Genomic DNA, 20,331 nt, shown 5'->3' with positions numbered 1-20,331 from the left:
ACAGAAGGTCCCATCTGCCACCTTCACTCCAGGCTCCCCACCATCCATCTGCTTGGAAACCAGGTGCCTATGAGCACAACAGCATCACGTGGGATGTTTGGAGGAAAAAAACGGGGTGGAAAATCCCTTGCTACTAATTATCAGCACACGCAAGCACGGTTTTCAAATAAGCGGCAGCTTTTGCAAATTTGGTTACAGTAAAAAAGAAAAAGAAAAGTACACCAGAAGTAAATTTTGTTACATATAACTGTAGTTGGAAAACGAACAGGTGTATTATCATTGGCAGCTAATTTTCAGTCTTTCTGTAATGGTCAGAGACAAATGTGGTGCTGTGTTAATTCCGGGGTGTGGACCATGTCCAACTCCAAATATGTAGATATGCATGTTGAGTCAGGCTGAGGGTATCTAAACCCCCTACAGGTCTGAAGTGTGGGGTTGCCTCTTCCAACACCCCAGAGAATAGGAGGACATAGGAAGGTGCCGCATTCTGAGTCAGATCATTGCTCCATCTATCTCAATGTTGTCTACTTTGACTGGCAGTGGTACCCCAGGGGTTTAAAGCAGAAGTCTTTTCCCAGACCTAACTTGGAGGTGCTGGGATTGAACCTGGGATGTTCTGCATGCAAAACAAAGACTCTTCCACTGAGGATAACATGACTGGGGGCGCCACATGTCTCATTTTTGAAGGGATGTCCTGTCCAGGACCAATTTAAAGATACGTGAGCATAAGATGGACAGCAAATTAAGTAGGCACACAGGTTACTTCCACCATGGTGAGATGGATTGTTGTTGCTGTTTAGTCGTTGTTTAGTCGTTTAGTCGTGTCCGACTCTTCGTGACCCCATGGACCAGAGCACGCCAGGCACTCCTGTCTTCCACTGCCTCCCGCAGTTTGGTCAAACTCATGCTGGTAGCTTCAAGAACACTGTCCAACCATCTTGTCCTCTGTCGTCCCCTTCTCCTTGTGCCCTCCATCTTTCCCAACATCAGGGTCTTTTCCAGGGAGTCTTCTCTTCTCATGAGGTGGCCAAAGTACTGGAGCCTCAGCTCCAATGGATGGATAGCATTTCTATTTAAATTATAGTAATTATTTATACCTTTGCACCTATACATATAAACTAGCCCAGGCAATGTTTAGGGACACCTGCACCCTCTCTTTCAGCAGCATGCAAAAAAAGAATTGCAAAGATAATTCTGCTTCCTTGCATGCATTAGCGTGCTAAAAGAGTAGCACTCAAGGAACTTCTTGGTTCATATAGCTCAGGCTCTCATCTACCGTGATGCTCCAGCTAGCAGGACTAGCCCAGCCCTGCAGATGGGAATCGAAAACACATTCTGCTTGACGGTTGGAATGTAAAGGTAGAAGAATTCTGGCAGCTGTCCATGGATATTGGGTGCTGATGCCAGGCCTAGGTTTACATTCTGTGCAGCTAAAGGGGAAAATGTGCATTCTCCACAATGCACAGCAGGGCATTGTGGGAAATGAACATGGCAGTCCACATTCTAATTGCTGGCTGTAAAGGGAGGGGTTGTGGGTGGCACTGTGGTCTAAACCGCTGGGCCCCTTGGACTTGCCGATCAGAAGGTCGACAGTTCAAAGCCCCATGACGGAGTGAGCTCCCATTGCTCTGTCCCAGCTCCTGCCAATCTAGCAGTTTGAAAGCACACCAGTGCAAAGAGATAAAAACAGGTAGGTACCACTGCAGCTGGAAGGTAAATGGCGTTTCCGTACACTCTGGTTTCCATCAGGGTGTCCCATTGCTCCAGAAGTGGTTTAGTCATGCTGGCCACATGACCTGGAAAGCTGTCTGTGGACAAACACTGGCTCCTTTGGCCTAAAAGTGAGATGAGTGCCACAACCCCATAGTTGCCTTTGACTGGGCTTAACCATCCAGGGGTCCTTTACCTTTACCTTTTATAAAGGGAAAAGTATGGGTTAAACCACAGAGCCTAGGACTTGCCGATCAGAAGGTCAGCGGTTTGAATCCCCGCGACAGGGTGAGCTCCCGTTGCTCAGTCCCTGCTCTTGCCAACCTAGCAGTTTGAAAGCACGTCAAAGTGCAAGTAGATAAATAGGTACCCCTCCGGCGGTAAGGTAAACGGTGTTTCCGTGCGCTGCTCTGGTTCGCCAGAAGCGGCTTAGTCATACTGGCCACATGACCCTGAAGCTGTACGCCGGCTCCCTTGGCCAATAAAGCGAGATGAGCACCGCAACCCCAGAGTCGGCCATGACTGGACCTAATGGTCAGGGGTCCCTTTACCCTTTACCTTTATCCTTCACCCGAGTGACTTGAAGTGGCACACACACACATGCCCCTTTCTTTTATCAACACAACAACCCCATGGGTGAGGTTGGACCCAGCTCAGCTCAGCTACTTTGCTGGGGGTGGGGGGTGGTTCTGAATCTGTGGCACCACCGTTCTAACTCTGTAGCTGCAGCATCATGATGACTTTTACCAGGTGTGGTCTGTGGGCAAAAAAAGCACGCTCATTAAATAAAAACGAACAGCTTCACCAAGAGCTTGGCCAGAGACAAATAGCTTCTCAGGGAAATGGGAGAATCTCTTCAGGAGCCTTAAAGGATGGGTGGAGGGGCTTCAGTCCTGTAATGGCTCATTCACACATGAAGGTTACATGAGTGACAGCTCACACAAACAAATTTTTCATTGACGGGGGAATGTGAACCTGTGGATCTTGGTTGATCTCTTGGCTTTCAGTACCATTGACCATGGCATCCTTCTGGAGCAGCTGTCCATGTGGGGAACAAGAGATATTCCTTTGCAGTGGTTCAGCTCTTACGTTCGGGGACCTGACCCCAGAGGTTGGTACTGGGGAAGTCTTGTTTGGCCCTTCAGTGTGGGGTTCTGCAGGACTCACCCTTATTCCCCGTGTTATTCAACACCTGCATGAATTCATTTCAAGGAACCACCCAGGGTTTCCGAGGGCGTTTTCAGCAGTGCACTGATTGCCTGCAACCCTATTTCTCATGCTCATCGCAAGCAGTTGTAGCAGTGGATGTGCTGAACCAGTGTCTGGCTGTATAATGGCCCCAGATAAACAGAAGCTCAATCAAGATAAGACACAGACGCTATTAGTAATAATTAGTAAATTCAATAGGACTTAATCCCAAACAAATGTGTATAGGATTGCAGCCTCATTTCATTGGTCCTGGGGTGTACTTTTTAATTGCAGTGTGAGGAGAATTATAAATGAGGAGTGTGTGTGTGTGTGTGTGTGTGTGTGTGTGTGTGTGTGTGTGGTGTTTGTGTGTGATGTGAAGCTTGCATAATGCCAACTTTCCCTGCCAATTCTCTCACCAGCAGAACAAGAAGCAGATTAAAGGGTCAGTTTGAGCGCCCCCTCCCTCCCTCCCTCCCTCCCTCCCTCCCTCTCCCCTCCTACAGTCAGTTAGGGGTTGATGATGGTGTCTGATGGCTCCTTTCCCCTCACACAGAGCTCCCTCCCCCTCTATGTTGTCCTCTGCCCCAGTTTTCCTGGTACTTGCTGTGGCTGGACTGTTGATGAGGATGGACTACCATGGCTTTGACCTATAAAGCCTTAAATAGCTCTGGACCGCAATATCTCAAGGACTGCCTCTTTCCATATGAACCTACCCAGACCCTGAGATCATCTTCTGAGGCCATTCTTTGTGTGCCTCCTTCTCGAGAGGTCCGGATGGTGGCAACATGAGAATTGGCCTTTTCTGTAGTGGCTCCCCATCTGTGGAATGCGCTTCTCAGGGAAGATTGCCTGACGCCTTCATTATACACCTTTAGGTGCCAGGCAAAAACGTTCCTCTTTAACTAGGTCTTTGGTTGATTGAATTGACATCCTATGCCCTTGGGGGAAGGGTTATCGGGTTGTTGTTGTTTTTATTTTGATTACTCATTTTGTGGTTTTATGTTCTGATTTTATCCTGTGAACTGCCCTGAGACCTGCACATATAAAGGTCAAGGTCAAGGGACCCCTTACCATTAGGTCCAGTCGTGGATGACTCTGGGGTTGCGGTGCTCATCTCGCTTTACTGGCTGAGGGAGCCGGCATACAGTTTCCGGGTCATGTGGCCAGCATGACTAAGCCGCTTCTGGCGAACCAGAGCAGCGCACGGAAATGCCTTTTACCTTCCCACCGGAGCAGTACCTATTTATCTACTTGCACTTTGACGTGCTTTCAAACTGCTAGGTTGGCAGGAGCAGGGACCGAGCAACGGGAGCTCACCCCGTTGCGGGGATTCGAACCGCAGACCTTCTGATCGGCAAGCCCGAGGCTCTGTGGTTTAACCCATAGTGCCACCCACGTCCCCCTGCAGGTCTAGGGTGGTAAATGAATTCAGTAAATAATAATAATAATAATAATAATAATAATAATAATAATAATACCATCAGCGCATAACTCAAAAGCCCAAAAGCTGGCACTGGCTGCATCCCCTCCAACATCTTGAGTCTCAAAACCAGGACGTGCGTCTTCCTACATCTGCTTCTGTGAGAGTCATGTGACCCATGTGAAACCATTGAGCTTCAGTGACACTTTTTTTCAGGGCTGTGCTCACACGGAACCCCAAAACACATTTTGGGGCACCACGCTTTTTAGAAGGTGAGATCTCAACACAAGGAAACAGGATGCTCGTTTTTTTCCGGGACACTTGCAGGATATGTGGCCGCCCATATATTACTGGGCCAGGTTCAGTGGTTTTGTACTAATTTACAAGGCTAATAATAATAATAATAATAATTTTATTATTTATTCCCTGCCCAACTGGCTGGGTTTCCCCAGTCACTCTGGGAGGCTCCCAACAGAACATTAAAACAAAATAAAGCTTCAAATATTAAAAACTTTCCTAAACAGGGCTGCCTTCAAATGCCTTCTAAAAGTCAGGTAGTTCTTTATTTCTTGACATCTGATGGGAGGGTGTTCCACAGGGCTGGTGCCACTACCAAGAAGGCCCTAGCAACTTGGGTTCAGGTAATGTTACGTGTTGGGTTTAAGCCCAACCACTGAGAACTTTGGGGGAGTCTGATGCACAGCTTTTAACTGCTAGAAGCCATGCATTCATTGTTGTTCACCTGTGGATCTCCTTTCTGATCAAGATTAAGTTAAGAACCTCTGTCATATAACAAACACTTTCTTTTTTTAAAAAATAATATTTATTAAAGGTTTAAAGATTACAGAAAAGAAGAATGAAAAAATGAAAAATTAAATACATAAGAAAGAAAAAAGCAAAAAACAATACAGTAAAACAGAAAAAAGAAAAACAAAAGCATTTAAAAACACATCCAATATTTCCATATCTTTATCTTTCATTTACTTGTTTCATCGACCTCCTCACACCTCCCTTTTTTTGTATTCTAGTTCAATTAGCTGTTTCAGCAAATCCTTTCCATCTTACTCAATTTTTGTTCCATAATTTATCTTAACCCAATCTAACCTTAAATTTTCCACTTTGACCCATTAACAATCTATTTTTACTTAATTCTTTATAACCTTTCTGCTAAAGCCATGTAACTTCATTCCAGCATCCTTCTAACATTCCTTAATTTTACAGTATTTCTGTAAATAAACTTTAAATTTTTTCCAATCTTCTTCCACCGACTCTTCTCCCTGGTCTCGGAAGAAGACACTTTCTATTCCAGGAAGTACTTTAAGTGTTTATTCCAGGAAGTGTTTCCCTTGGTTTCATGTTGACTTTTCACTCTTCCGTCTTCTGTTTGCCTTCTTTCTACATGCCATGGTTATTGTTGTTGTTTAGTTGTTTAGTCGTGTCCAACTCTTCATGACCCCATGGACCAGAGCACGCCAGGCACTCCTGCCTTCCACTTCCTCCCGCAGTCTGGTCAAACTCATGCTGGTAGCTTCGAGAACACTGTCCAACCATCTCGTCCTCTGTCGTCCCCTTCTCCTTGTGCCCTCAATCTTTCCCAACATCAGGGTCTTTTCCAGGGAGTCTTCTCTTCTCATGAGGTGGCCAAAGTACTGGAGCCTCAGCTTCAGGATCTGTCCTTCCAGTGAGCACTCAGGGCTGATTTCCTTCAGAATGGAGAGGTTTGATCTTCTTGCAGTCCATGGGACTCTCAAGAGTCTCCTCCAGCACCATAATTCAAAAGCATCAATTCTTCGGCGATCAGCCTTCTTTATGGTCCAGCTCTCACTTCCATACATCACTACTCATGCCATGCTTAAGAAACGCTAATGAGGATGCAGACTACAGATAAAGAAATGGGATGAAAACCATCCCCAAAGAGAAAACATAGGGGCGACAAGTTGCAAGGAAGAGGCACAAGGAAAACCAGCTCAGTCAGGACCTCTGGAGCACATGAGACAACTGCTGTTGAGCAGCCTCTTGCCTTACCAGAGACTCTTGGAGCAATAAAGCGGCAAATCTCCAAGGTGCCGTAAGACCACTTTTACGAATCTAAATAAATAATGATTATAATGATCAGCAGGTCCGGAGGCCTCAGCTGGTGCAGAGCAACATATGGTGACTCCCATTAACTTTTGGATCACGCACACGGTTTCCAAATGGCCTCTTTCGAAGCTGTTCTCCTGTGTTTGGTTACGCTCCTTTGTAATAATAACAGCGGTCTCCCTTGTGAGTTTGCTCCAGTGTCTCGATATGTATTGAGTAGCTGCAGATTCACGGCCGGGTGTATTCCCTTAGTGGGGAGAGCCAAATGCAATGTGTGTCAGGAGGCCAAGCTTTGATACGTCTCTGTCCTTGACCTTTCCCCTTTCCCTGGGCATTGTCTGGGGAAGCACAGGGCATGAATTCAGGTGGAGGTCAAGATTCTCTGCTTCTACCGGCTGTCTTCCTTGCACCGCCATCACACAGCAGCTGTCACTGACTGAATTGCCAGTTTAAGGTGCTCACTCTAGTGTTTAAAGCCCTAAATGGCATTGGCCCCAGGTATCTGAAATGCAAGGTCCGTATAGTTAAAGCCATGGTTTTCCCAGTAGTAATGTATGGAAGTGAGAGCTGGACCATAAAGAAGGCTGATCGCCGAAGAATTGATGCTTTTGAATTATGGTGCTGGAGGAGACATAATCAATTGTGTATCATTTACACACTTAATAGCAATTATATTTGCCGCACAAAGCGCTGTTTCTGTTCTGCTACAGTTCCACTTCCACCAGGAACTACGTTATTCCTCACACTGTCCACTGTGACAAAATTACACAACTTACCCAATTTGCATAATTAATTATGTAAATTTGGTAAGTTACATCACCACTGCATTATTCCACTCCATTAATTTCAGTGAAAAGGAAATGTCATCCGTTACATATTTGCAGATGGAAAGCAACAACAGTGAATACCGACTGCATTCACTGGACGGATTTCCATTCTGGACGTGGCATGAGTTCGCAAACACCATCAATTTCTGCTCTTGTTTCTGTTCTATTTGGAGTTGTCTGGCATCCCATCTAGAGGTGGTGTGGATTGAACCCGTGTCTTTGAACCCTATGCCCAAGCACATGAATGCTGAGCTGTGCCTCCCAAACCACATAAGACACTTCATAGTCCATGCAGAAACCTGCTTGCTGCAGGGCACCAGTGCCTCATTACATTGTGTGTGCATTCTGGATCTGGGCCACTTTAGGAGTGTAAATGGGGCGGTTCAAGTCTCCCCTAAAACCGCACTTGGCTGTGAATTGTGCAGCTGATGGCAAGGGAGCGAAAGGCGTAGTAACAGAATATGGTTTTCAACAAACGTCTGGGACAAAAAGGGGATTGTACGTCTTTCCAGCAGATGAATAATGTCCCCTTTGTTCCGTTTCCTAGATGACAGTTGACTCTACAAGTAGCAGGATCCATTCTGTTGCCAAATATACATTTTGCAATCTGTGAACTGGGATGGAGAAAACTCTTGAATGAAACGCTTGAATAAAGGGGGAAAAAGAAGGTGACGGGCCAATAAATCTCAGAGTTGGAGTTAATTCACGTGATTAGCACAGCAGCCATTGCCAACTCAGTGCCTTCCGAATATTTTAGACTTTCTTTATTGCAAAGATTGGTCTTTGGCAGAAGTGGGTTTGTGGTGCAAGACCTCCCAGCCAACTATTAATTGTGCAACCTGAATTTCCTGGTATGTGATCGAACTGGTATGTACTGAGCTGAATCCTAGAACAATAGGATCCAGAATAAAAGGTAAAAGGTAAAGGTACCCCTGCCCATATGGGCCAGTCATGTCCGACTCTAGGGTTGTGCGCCCATCTCACTTAAGAGGCCGGGGGCCAGCGCTGTCCGGAGACACTTCCGGGTCATGTGGCCAGTGTGACAAAGCTGCTCTGGTGAGCCGGCACCAGCGCAGCACACGGAAACGCCGTTTACCTTCCTGCTATAAAGCGGTACCTATTTATCTACTTGTACTTAGGGGTGCTTTCGAACTGCTAGGTGGGCAGGAGCTGGGACCGAAAGACGGGAGCTCACCCCGCCGCGGGGATTCGAACCGCTGACCATGCGATTGGCAAGCCCTAGGCACTGAGGTTTTACCCAATGCGCCACCTGCGTCCCTGTAGGATCCAGAATGCAGTAGTCTAATTGGTCTGCAGGAGCCATCCAATCCAGCTGCAGGTGGATTTGAATCAGCGACCTGATTGGCTTGCAGGAGCAGCCAATCAGGGTCCTGGATGAAGTGAATCAGCAACCTGATTGGCCTGCAGAAGCAGCCAATCAGGCTTCTGGAGGAAGTGAATCCGCAACCTGATTGGCCTACAGGAGCAGCCCAGAATTAGCCAATCATGCAGGGCCCATTGTGTAAATAAAGCATATATATAGCTAGATGTTTTGGGCAAAGTTTCATTCATTGCTACTATGAGCTGAATAAAGAACATGAAATTCACACTTGAATATATTTCAGAACCCTTCCCCAAAACAGCAACAGTCTGGAAGTACCTTCTGTCCAACTCATAGCCACTGTATTCCACCCAGCACTGGGGATCCTCAGGACTGTGGTGACACACGAAACAGATCCTGCAAGCCTGAGGTCTGCCCATCCCTGAAATTACACATAGAGTCGTTTACAGTTCTGCAATAATGGAAGGAGGAAGGCACTTTTAAGATCATAAGAAGAGGCTGCTGGATTAGGGCATTGGCCCATCTAGCCCAGCATCTTGCTCTCAAGGTGGCCAACCTTATGCCTGTGGGAAACCAGCAAGCAGGATTCGACCCTAAGACCACTCTCCTTTTCTGTGGTTTCTACCAAATGGTATTCAGAAGCGTTACTGCCTCTGGCATCAACAGGCCCCTCCTCCACCAATTTGTCTAATCCTCTCTTGGATCTAAGAGCATAACTTGAGCTATTTGCAGGGCTGTGTGTGAAATAAACCTAGATTCTTTTCCAACAAGCAAAGCTGGCCTTCATTAGCTGTAGCCCAAAGGACATCATAGAGTCCAAAGGACATCATAAGGGACGCAGGTGGCGCTGTGGGCTAAACCAGAGAGCCTCGGGCTTGCCGATCAGAAGGTCTGCGGTTCGAATCCCCGCAACGGGGTGAGCTCTCGTTGCTCAGTCCCAGCTCCTGTCAACCTAGCAGTTCGAAAGCACGTCAAAGTATGCAAGTAGATAAATAGGTACCGCTCCGATGGGAAGGTAAACGGCATTTCTGTGCGTTGCTCTGGTTCACCAGAAGCGGCTTAGTCATGCTGGCCACATGACCCGGAAGCTTTACGCCGGCTCCCTCGGCCAATAAAGCGAGATGAGCGCCGCAACCCCAGAGTCAGCCATGACTGGACCTAATGGTCAGGGGTCCCTTTACTTTACCTAAAGGACATCATAAGAGTTTGCTGGATCAGGCCAATGGCCCATGTAGTCTGGCATCCTGTTCTCACAGTGGCCAACTTGTGAGATGCCATTGATAGCAGGATCCTCCATGAATTTTCCCCATCCTCTTTCAAAGCCCCCCCTCCTTATTATAATTTCAAATATTCCAAAGTAGAGACCTGGAGTGGAGAGCAGGTTCTAGAAGATAAAGCCGGGATTAAGAATAAAGCCCTTATTATGTTTTTGTCTCCTTTAAGAACCTTACGACAGGTTTGGCCTGCTGCCCTCTCGTAAAGAAGTCGATCCGCTTTTGAATAAAACATGAGTCAGCTGATTGGGGGGTGGACTGCTAGCCTGGATGACAAACACAGGGAACGGGGCTTGTGAGCGAGTGAGCGAGGGATGAATGGACACGAGGGACCGTTGTGAACAGAAACTTAATTGGAGTGTTTGTTGGTTGGAGGCCAAAAAAGCATACATAATAATGGACTCGGGAGTCAAGTGTGCTGTTGAGAGATTCGGAGGAACCAAAACAAATTGCATAGGATGACAGGGGAGATAAACGACGCTCTTCACTGAATAAGCAGTGCTTAAACAAAGCCACGTAAATATCCGTAGTTACTAACACTCCTCCTCTTGGCTTCTCGGAGGAGCTGGCTACATGTTACACCCTGAAGTGTGCAATAGAATCCTAGCTTCTTCTTTTCTTTGTCTTTGAAGCCAAGACACTTCAGCAAGGGGCTGTCACGGTCTGAGGACGTCAGGACTGGGGGCAAGATGGTGGGGTGGGAGCAGGAACGAGAGTCCAGAAGCCAGGGGTCCGAGGGTCAGGAAGCAGGGAGTCACGAAGTCAAGGGTCTGAGGGCCGAGAAGCAAGGAGTCACGAAGTCAAGGGTCCGAGGGCCGAGAAGCAAGGAGTCCCGAAGTCAAGGGTCTGAGGGCCGAGAAGCAAGGAGTCCCGAAGTCAAGGGTCCAAGGGTTGAGAAGCAAGGAGTCACAAAGTCAAGGGTCCGAGGGCCGAGAAGCAAGTCAAGGAATCGAGGTCCGAGGATCAGGAAGCAAAGAGCCAAACACAGCAAGGCAGGAAACATGTTGCTGTGGCAAAGAGCTGAAGGGAAATGTTGACCTTATATCGCTTCCCAGCTCTTGCCACCAGGTGCAGTGAGTTACCAAGCCGCCTCACCTGTGCGGCTGCGCCTTGCCTCTCCAGAACAAACTTAGGAAGGCCCCAGTCCTGCGAAGCCCTACTGGTCACAGGGCCTGGCTCCTGCATGCACTCCTGCCAGGGGTGAATGAAAGCAGCGAAGAAGGAATCCAGAAAGCTATCTTTGTACCCAGTAAGAGTACTGGTCTATTTAGAGCAGTGGTTCTCAGACTTTTTTGGGGAGTGGCCACCACATCCTTGGGTTCCATAAACTCATCCTCTGTGCCCCCTACTCTACCCTATATGATGCGTTTTTCAGAACAGTGGTTTGCCATGAAGGAAGATACCTGAAGGAGCGTCTCCACCCCCATCTTTCTGCCTGGACACTGAGGTCCAGCTCCGAGGGCCTTCTAGCGGTACCCTCACTGTGAGAAGTGAGGTTACAGTGAACCAAGCAGAAGGCCTTCTCGGTAGTGGCACCCGCCCTGTGGAATGCCCTCCTGTCATATGTCAAGGAAATAAAACTTTTAGAAGACATTTCTAGACATTTGAAGGCAAGCCTGTTCAGGGAAGTTTTTAATGTTTGATGTTTTATCGTGTTTTGATCATTCTGTTGGAAGACGCCCAGAGTGTCTGGGGAAACCCAACCAGATGGGTGGGGTATAAATAAATGATGATGATGATGACAGCATAAAATTTGAAGCACTAATAATGTATTGTGCATTTACTCAAAATCCAGTGAAAACTGTTTAGTTTGATTAGTTCAACAAAATGGTGAACTTGGTCCAGTGATACCAGCTTTTCAGCACCTGACAGTCATTTACACCTCATCTTAGTGCCACCCTAAGCAATCCTACCACCCCCTAGTGGTTGGTATCACCCACTCTGGGAATCTTTTAATGTTTAACAGACCACTGTATTTTAATACTCTGTTTGAAGCCACCCAGAGTGGCTGGGGAAACCCAGCCAGATGGGCGGGGTATAAATAATAAATTCTATTCTATTCTATTCTATTCTTTTCTATTCTATTCTATTATCACTGATCTAGATCAAGGATGGGGAACCATAGGGACCCCTCTATCTTGTCCTCTGGACTCTGTCTCAGGCCACCCCTGCTCTCTCCAGGCCACACAAAACATACGGTACATGCATACATATACATTTATTTGTATACTGACTTTCTATAGTTTCATATCCATCAAATGGCCTGGAAAAAATGGGACATCCCGATTTTTCTTGCAAGATGACAGTGGCTATTTTGGGTGCCACGCTCTCACCCTGGAAAAAGTGCTTTTGGGGGGCCGCAATCTCGCTGGCATACAGTCCCTGGAAGGTTGTTCAAGAGGGAATGTGTCCCTCATACTGTTAAATGTTCCCCATCTCTGGTCAAGGCAAGCAGTAGCCTTGCTGCAGTTGTCACTTGTTTTCTGTTGTCGCCTGTTGTTTTACCCCCTCCCTCTGGTCAAAAGGACTGAGCAAGTGAATAACATTGGCAATGAAGAAGTAGAGAATTGCTGTCACTTGGTTGCCCCACCCATCTTCTGCTTGGTGAGCAAATAGCCAGGAGTGATGGTGTTTCACACCAGATACATCTTGCTCAGGGATCACAAAAACTGAAGTTGGCAGTGACCTTTTCCACCTATGTACACCTATCCAGTGACCTGGTCCTGCTCTTCTCCAAACCAATGAGGTTTTGAAGAACAGCACACAGTCTGAGGGCTCCTCCAGAATGTTCTTTATATTCTTTCTTTTGTGTGTGTGTGTGTATTCTGCAACATGCCATTGATGCAATTATAGTGCATTCGTGGGGGAATTATACTGGACCACCCATCCTTCCTTCCACTTTATTAGTTGTTCTGTGATGCTACAACAACATTATCAGGCTATTGCCACCTGCAGGGGCACTCTTGCACTAAGGTAAAGGTAAAGGGACCCCTGACCATTAGGTCCAGTCGCGGTCGACTCTGGGGTTGCGGCGCTCATCTCGCTTTATTGGCCGAGGGAGCCGGCGTACAGCTTCCAGGTCATGTGGCCAGCGTGATTAAGCTGCTTCTGGTGAACCAGAGCAGCGCACGGAAACACCGTTTACCTTCCCGCCGGAGTGGTACCTATTTATCTATTTGCCCTTTGACGTGCTTTCGAACTGCTATAATAATAGTAATAATAATAATAATAATAATAATAATAATAATAATAATAATTTATTATTTGTACCCCGCCCATCTGGCTGGGTTTCCCCAGCCACTCTGGGCGGCTTCCAAGAAAGATGACAAATACACTAAAATGTCACATATTAAAAACTTCCCTGAACAGGGCTGCCTTCAGATGTCTTCTGAATGTCAGGTAGTTGTTTATCGCTTTGACATCTGATGGGAGGGCATTCCACAGGGCGGGTGCCACTACCGAGAAGGCCCTCTGCCTGGTTCCCTGTAACTTGGCTTCTCGCAGTGAGGGAACTGCCAGAAGGCCCTTGGAGCTGGACCTCAGTGTCCGGGTAGAACGATGGGGGAGGAGATGCTCCTTCAGATATACTGGACTGAGGCCGTTTAGGGCTTTAAAGGTCAGCACCAACACTTTGAATTGTGCTCGGAAACGTACTGGGAGCCAATGTAGGTCTTTCAAGACCAGTGTTATATGGTCTCGGCGGCCGCTCCCAGTCACCAGTCTAGCTGCCGCATTCTGGATTAGTTGTAGTTTCCGGGTCACCTTCAAAGGTAGCCCCATGTAGAGCGTATTGCAGTAGTCCAAGCGGGAGATAACCAGAGCATGCACCACTCTGGTGAGACAGTCTGCAGGCAGATAGGGTCTCAGCCTACGTACCAGATGGAGCTGGTAAACAGCTGCTCTGGATACAGATTTGACCTGTGCCTCCATGGACAGCTGTGAGTCCAAAATAACTCCCAGGCTGCGCACCTGGTCCTTCAGGGGCACAACTACCCCATTCAGGACCAGGGAATCCTCCACACCTGCCCGCCTCCTGTCCCCCAAAAACAGTACTTCTGTCTTGTCAGGATTCAACCTCAATCTGTTAGCCGCCATCCATCCTCCAACTGCCTCCAGACACTCACACAGGACCTTCACCGCCTTCACTGGTTCTGATTTAAAAGAGAGGTAGAGCTGGGTATCATCCGCATACTGATGAACACCCAGCCCAAACCTCCTGATGATCTCTCCCAGTGGCTGCATGTAAATGTTGAAAAGCATGGGGGAGAGGACAGAACCCTGAGGCACCCCACAAGTGAGAGCCCAGGGGTCTGAACACTCATCCCCCACCACCACTTTCTGAACACGGCCCAGGAGGAAGGAGCGGAACCGCTGTATGACAGTGCCCCCAGCTCCCAGCCCCTCAAGACGGTCCAGAAGGATGTTATGGTCGATGGTATCAAACGCCGCTGAGAGATCCAGCAGAACTAGGAAACATCTCTCACCTTTGTCCCTAGCCCGCCGGAGATCATCAACCAGTGCGACCAAGGCAGTTTCAGTCCCATGATGAGGCCTGAATCCAGACTGGAAGGGAACTGCTAGGTTGGCAGGAGCAGGGACCGAGCAACGGGAGCTCACCCCGCCGTGGGGATTCGAACCGCCAACCTTCTGATTGGCAAGCCCTAGGCTCTGTGGTTTAACCCACAGCGCCACCCGTGTCCTACAGAGCAACAAAAGCGGGACAAAAAATATATATGGCAGAATAATTGTGGTATAAAAAGTTACAGGAAGTTTTGGGATATGCACTGATTGGAAGCGAAGCACTGTGACCCCCCCCCCCAATAAAACTTTTGCAGGGGCAAACAGTATTGAAAATGGGATTACATAACACCGACTGCCAGTGAAGCAATTCAGTCCAGCTTGCAGCTTTTGGCTGTGCAAAAGGTATTGAAAGTGGGATCACGTATATCCACCCCAATACCATCATGAGCACAAATAACTGGGAATGAACAACGAACAGACTGTTTGGAGGTGCCCTGAGTGATGAGGCAGGCAAATAGTTTCTGGAAGCAAATGGCTACCTAGAAGAGAGAAAAGAGAAGTCAAGGATATCCCTGACTCTGAGTTATCAAGGCCCAAACCGGAGACATAGGAGCAGCTCCTGGAGACGGAAGTTAATTGGGAGAAAGGAGTGGAGGAGGGTGAATGCAGTGGTCCTCAACCTGTGGGTCCCCAGATGTTGTTGGACTACAACTCCCATCATCCCTGAGCTCTGGCCTTGCTAGCTAGGGGTGATGGGAGTTGTAGTCCAACAACATCTGGGGACCCACAGGTTGAGAAAAGCTGCCCTAGAGTGTCTGTGCTGTAATTTGCAGCCAGCTCCTCCTGGGAAGAAATCTAAAAGCTGTGTGCACTGTCTTCTTGGTACCCCCCACCCCTCATTATTAAATACAGTCTCACTTACCTAGCGATTGAAGCCTGTCACCTGGATGAGGCCATGCAAACATCTTCAGGTTAGCCCTGGAGATCTGGCAACTCCAGGCTCAAGCAGGATGCAGCAAGGCCAGAGAAGGGAATGTGGCTGTAAGTGAGGAGGGAGGCGCATGACCAGAGCATGAACCCAGTGTTTTTGCCAAGGGGATGGAAAGGAAGAGGTCAGGAGCGAGTGAACTCTCTCTTCACGCTGGCTCGTGACTTCCTAAACCAAAGGGAAATCAGCTTGTCATAGCTCAGCATCCCCATCTTGCATTCCCTTCCCCATCCCTTGAGAAAATAAACACTGCTTTGCTGTATGTGGGGTGTTACCTTCCCCACTTGCCAGCAAAAACAGAATCTGGGCCTGCCTGAAATGCATAACATACATTTATTCAAGGAAATAACAAAACTGTTGCTTCCTCTGCGCGTACTCCTGCCTCTCCAAAAGAAAGCTAGCCAATCCTTTGTTACAAAATCCTATATCAAAAAAGCTAAGATCTTGTTTTCCCAAATTTGATCCCAGTATTTATTCTTCCTGGTCTGAGAATAATTAGAGGCAAGTGACCCCAAATATCCCAATTGTACATGGGGTGGAATTTTGATGTGTGCGTGTGTGGCTGTCCATCTATCCATCTGTCTGTAGCTTCATTTGGCATTTAGTTATAATAGGGAATTCCAGCTGTTAAGGTTAACCCTAACCCACAGAGCTACAATTCTCAATGTGGTTTAATGATCAATTCCTCTTCCAGGATCTCTGGGAATTGTAGCACTGTGAGTGGAGTAGGGGGTCTCCTAACAGCGTCAGCCACCCACAAAAAACTACACTCCCCAGAATTCTTTGGGGGAAGCCATGACTGTTTAAATGGTATGAGGCTACTTTAAATGTACAGTGGTAATTTGGTTTACAAACTTAATCTGTTCTGGAAGTCTGTTCTTAAACCAAAATGGTTCTTAAACCAAGGCACGCTTTCCCTAATGAGGCCTCCTGTTGCTAGTGCCCTTCCACTGTTCAGATCCCATTCTTAGACCGAGGTAAAGTTCTCAAACCAAGACACTATTTCCGGTTTTGCGGAGTTTGTAAATCAAATCGTTCTTAAACCGGACTGTTCTTAAACCGAGGTACCACTGTATAGTCCAGTAAGTGCCCTCCTTTTTGGTGATGTGTTTCCTCTTTGGGGTTGAGGCATTAAGTGTCCACCCAACTCATTATCTAGCAATCTCAGCCCACCAGATGAATTGCATTGCCTCTGCAACTGTATTGCAACCCACTGGCCAGGAAACAGTCATCCTGGGTCTCTTCCATCTCTTCTGTGGCTTCTGACAAGAATGGATACATGGAGCTTCTCAACAGAAATTCCAGCTGTGCTATAAAGGACATTTTTCTGTGAAAAATCCCTGAGATTTTTCTTGTCCTTGCCTCTGAAAAACGAAAACCACTTTGCAGAACTCCAAATATATATTGTGTAGTGGAACAATGCTAGGGCCAGGATTGTGTGGATGATGCAAAATGGTAGCCAGGCTACCAACACAGCTGTGGCAAAACAAAACGAGACCCTAAGGAAGGAAGAAGCTATGTTGTGCAGATGCCTGATTATCATCTTCCAAAGCAACTACTCTATTCAGAACTTAAAAATGGAAAGCGTAATGCTGGTGGTCAACAAAAGAGGTTTAAAGACTGTCTCAAGGCAGATCTTAAAAATGTAGTATAAACACCAACAACTGGGAAACACTGGCCTGTGAGCGCTCCAATTGCGGAACGCCCTTTACCAAAGGTGTCATGGACTTTGAAGACATTCAAACTCAGGACGCAAGGGAGAAACGTGCTAAGAAGGCATGCTTGGCAAACCCTCACCGTGATCAACTCCTGCCCAGAAACCAATGTCCCCACTGTGGAAAGACATGTGGATCCAGAATTGGCCTCCACAGTCACCCATGGACTCATTGTTAAAACCATGTTTATGAAGACAATCTTACTCGGCTACGAGGGATCACCAAAGAAGAAGAAGAAGAAAGAGGAGGAGGAGGTGAACCACAGTTCATTTCATATTATTATTATTATTATTTCAAGGGCTGTGCATTTTCATTCTGCCCTGCATGCATAGAATCATAGAATCATAGAATCATAGAGCTGGAAGAGACCACAAGGGCCATCGAGTCCAACCCCCTGCCAAGCAGGAAACACCATCAGAGCACTCCTGCACCACTGTTTCCATTCAGCTGCAGTTTGTCTTCTCCCCAAAACTCTTTTATCCATCTCTCTGTCTTTAGTGGTGAAATTAAGTAGCTTACGTGATTTTTGTGATTTATTGCACAGCTTGTCTAAGTTACGAAAACTACATTGTCGTTTCGTTATTTCGTCCCATTCATTTTGGTGCAAATGGGAGGCAAAGCGTGATTGATTGCCTACTGCTTGTGGACTGAAAGCAGCAACCTGGGATCTGCTGTGCACAGAGCAGATGTTCCGCTACTGAGCTCATGGCCTCCAGCATTTCTCCAATGAAAATTGGGACGTCCTATTTCATCACCATCACAATAATTTTATTATTTATACCCCGCGCAGCTGACTAGGCTACCCCAGCCTCTCTGGGCGGCTTCCAACAAATATAAAAACCATAATAAAACATCAAACATTTTAAAAAGAAACTTCCCTATACAGGGCTGGCTTCAGATGTCTTCTAAAGGTTGTATAGTTACTTATCTCCATGGCTTGGGCATAGCATCGCTGAAGCCCTTCCACAGTTTACTGAATAAGGCAGGTAGCTGCAGACATGAGAATGCAAAAGGTACATTTACGGCCAAACTATGCATTCCGATAAACATGCTCTTTAAAACATGCTTGAACTGGTCACTACAGGCAGCACCTCTGGGGCAATTGGGAGCTGACCTCCCCCCCCCTTTAAAAACATGTTTTTCATATCTTGCTTTGCCCTTAGGCTGCAATCCTGTGCATTCTTGACCAGGAGTAAGCCCTGCTAAACGTTGCAGGGCTTGCCTGTGTGAGTGTCTGGAGGTGGTTGGAGGATGGATGGTGGCTAACAGATTGAGGTTGAATCCTGACAAGACAGAAGTACTGTTTTGGGGGGACAGGAGGCGGGTGGGTGTGGAGGACTCCCTGGTGCTGAATGGGGTAACTGTGCCTCTGAAGGACCAGGTGCACAGCCTGGGAGTCGTTTTGGACTCACAGTTGTCCATGGAGGCACAGGTTAATTTTGTGTCCAGGGCAGCTGTTTACCAGCTCCATCTGGTACGCAGGCTGAAGAAGAAGAGTTTGGATTTGATATCCCGCTTTATCACTACCCAAAGGAGTCTCAAAGCGGCTAACATTCTCCTTTCCCTTCCTTCACCACAACAAACACTCTGTGAGGTGAGTGGGGCTAAGAGACTTCAAAGAAGTGTGACTAGCCCAGGGTCACCGAGCAGCTGCATGTGGAGGAGCGGAGACGCGAACCCGGTTCCCCAGATTACGAGTCTACCGCTCTTAACCACTACACCACACTGGTTCTCACCACACTACCACTCTCACCACTACACCCTACCTGCCCTTGGACTGCCTCGCCAGAGTAGTGCATGCTCTAGTTATCTCCCGCTTGGACTACTGCAATGCGCTCTACGTGGGGCTACCTTTGAAGGTGACCCGGAAACTACAACTAATCCAGAATGCGGCAGCTAGACTGGTGACCGGGAGCGGCCGCCGAGATCACATAACACTGGTCTTGAAAGACCTACATTGGCTCCCAGTACGTTTCCGAGCACAATTCAAAGTGTTGGTGCTGACCTTTAAAGCCCTAAACGGCCTCAGTCCAGTATATCTGAAGGAGCGTCTCCACCCCCATCGTTCTACCCCGACACTGAGGTCCAGTGCCAGGGGCCTTCTGGCGGTTCCCTCATTGCGAGAAACCAAGTTACAGGCAACCAGGCAGAAGGCCTTCTCGGTAGTGGCACCCGCCCTGTGGAACACCCTCCCATCAGATGTCAAAGAGAAAAACAACTACCAGACTTTTAGAAGACATCTGAAGGCAGCCCTGTTTAGGGAAGCTTTTAATGTTTGATGTATTACTGTATTTTAATATTTGGTTGGAAGCTGCCCAGAGTGGCTGGGGAAGCCCAGCCAGATGGGCGGGGTATAAATAATAAATTATTATCATTATTATATTGCAGGGCTTGCTTCTGAGTAAACATGCATGGGATTGCCCTGTTAGTATCCCATGTGGAAACCTCCCTTAGCTCGTATCAAGGGCAGGGAAGAAATGTTTTATTATTATATCAAGGGTAGCAATCTCATATTGGGTGTGCCCCCCCCCCCCGCAAATGCACACTTTACTCAGCTAGTCTCTAATGAATTCCCTTCTTTTGCCTGACATCGGTTTGATTTGTAATGCAAATTAGCAGGCCCGGCATAGAGACGAGAGCACTGCAGGGTTCTAATTACAATTTTCATTAAACTCCCGTCTGCTTCGAACATCCAAGCAGTTCTGGGGCTGCAGCAGGAGCAAGAGGAAATTAAAGTAGCATCATTGCTTAGTTGCAGAGGACATAAAGGGTCAGCCTTGCCTAGCTGGCTTGGGAGGAAGCAAACCTGAATCTGTCACTCTGCGGCCTCCCTGCCTTGTGGGCAGAATCCTGGAGGGAAAAAATCAAATTTCATTGGCTGATACCTTCCCCCCAGCCCCCACATGCCCTGAATGCAGAAAGAGATTTATATCAGAAATTGGCCTGCTGGTGTGCTTTTTTAATTTTTATTTTTAAATCGAGCAATCCATTCTTGACCTAATTAGGAGGATTAGGCCTTCCAGCCTTGCCTAAAAGCTGCAAGGGCCAATCTTTGTTCCTGTAAAAGTAATTGACAGGGGTTGGCACCTGCCAGCAACGCACGGCGTGAAAAAGAGGATCAGGCCCTTCCTTTTCTGGACTGAAGGTTTGGCAAAAGACGAGAAACTTGTGGGCATTTCCAGAGGGGACGCTCTGGGACAATTCGCCTGTTACTCCCAGCAGCGTGGAGAATGTTTTAAATTGATCCATGTTGCGGCTATC

The 20,331-nt window shown here is 47.4% G+C and overlaps 2 protein-coding genes across 4 annotated transcripts in view; one reads left to right on the top strand and one right to left on the bottom strand.

Moving 5' to 3' along the window:
* The window catches only part of LOC310764693 (uncharacterized protein), an 88,599-nt gene extending 74,186 nt beyond the window's left edge, over positions 1 to 14,413 (bottom strand). Inside the window, exon 1 of the mRNA XM_083619100.1 lies at positions 13,047 to 14,413. Coding sequence (XP_083475226.1) covers positions 13,189 to 14,106 — 918 coding nt within the window. The 5' untranslated portion in view covers positions 14,107 to 14,413 and the 3' untranslated portion in view covers positions 13,047 to 13,188. The remainder of the gene's footprint in view (positions 1 to 13,046) is intronic.
* The window catches only part of NKAIN4 (sodium/potassium transporting ATPase interacting 4), a gene marked incomplete at its 3' end in the record, with an annotated part of 105,621 nt that overhangs the window by 6,267 nt on the left and 79,023 nt on the right, over positions 1 to 20,331 (top strand). The window lies entirely within an intron of this gene.

Source organism: Podarcis filfolensis, assembly GCF_964270895.1.
Source record: "Podarcis filfolensis genome assembly, chromosome: 6".
Taxonomy (NCBI): Eukaryota; Metazoa; Chordata; class Lepidosauria; order Squamata; family Lacertidae; genus Podarcis; species Podarcis filfolensis.
The sequence above is the reverse complement of the archived record's forward strand: the minus strand, read 5'-3'. Positions and strand labels throughout refer to the sequence as shown.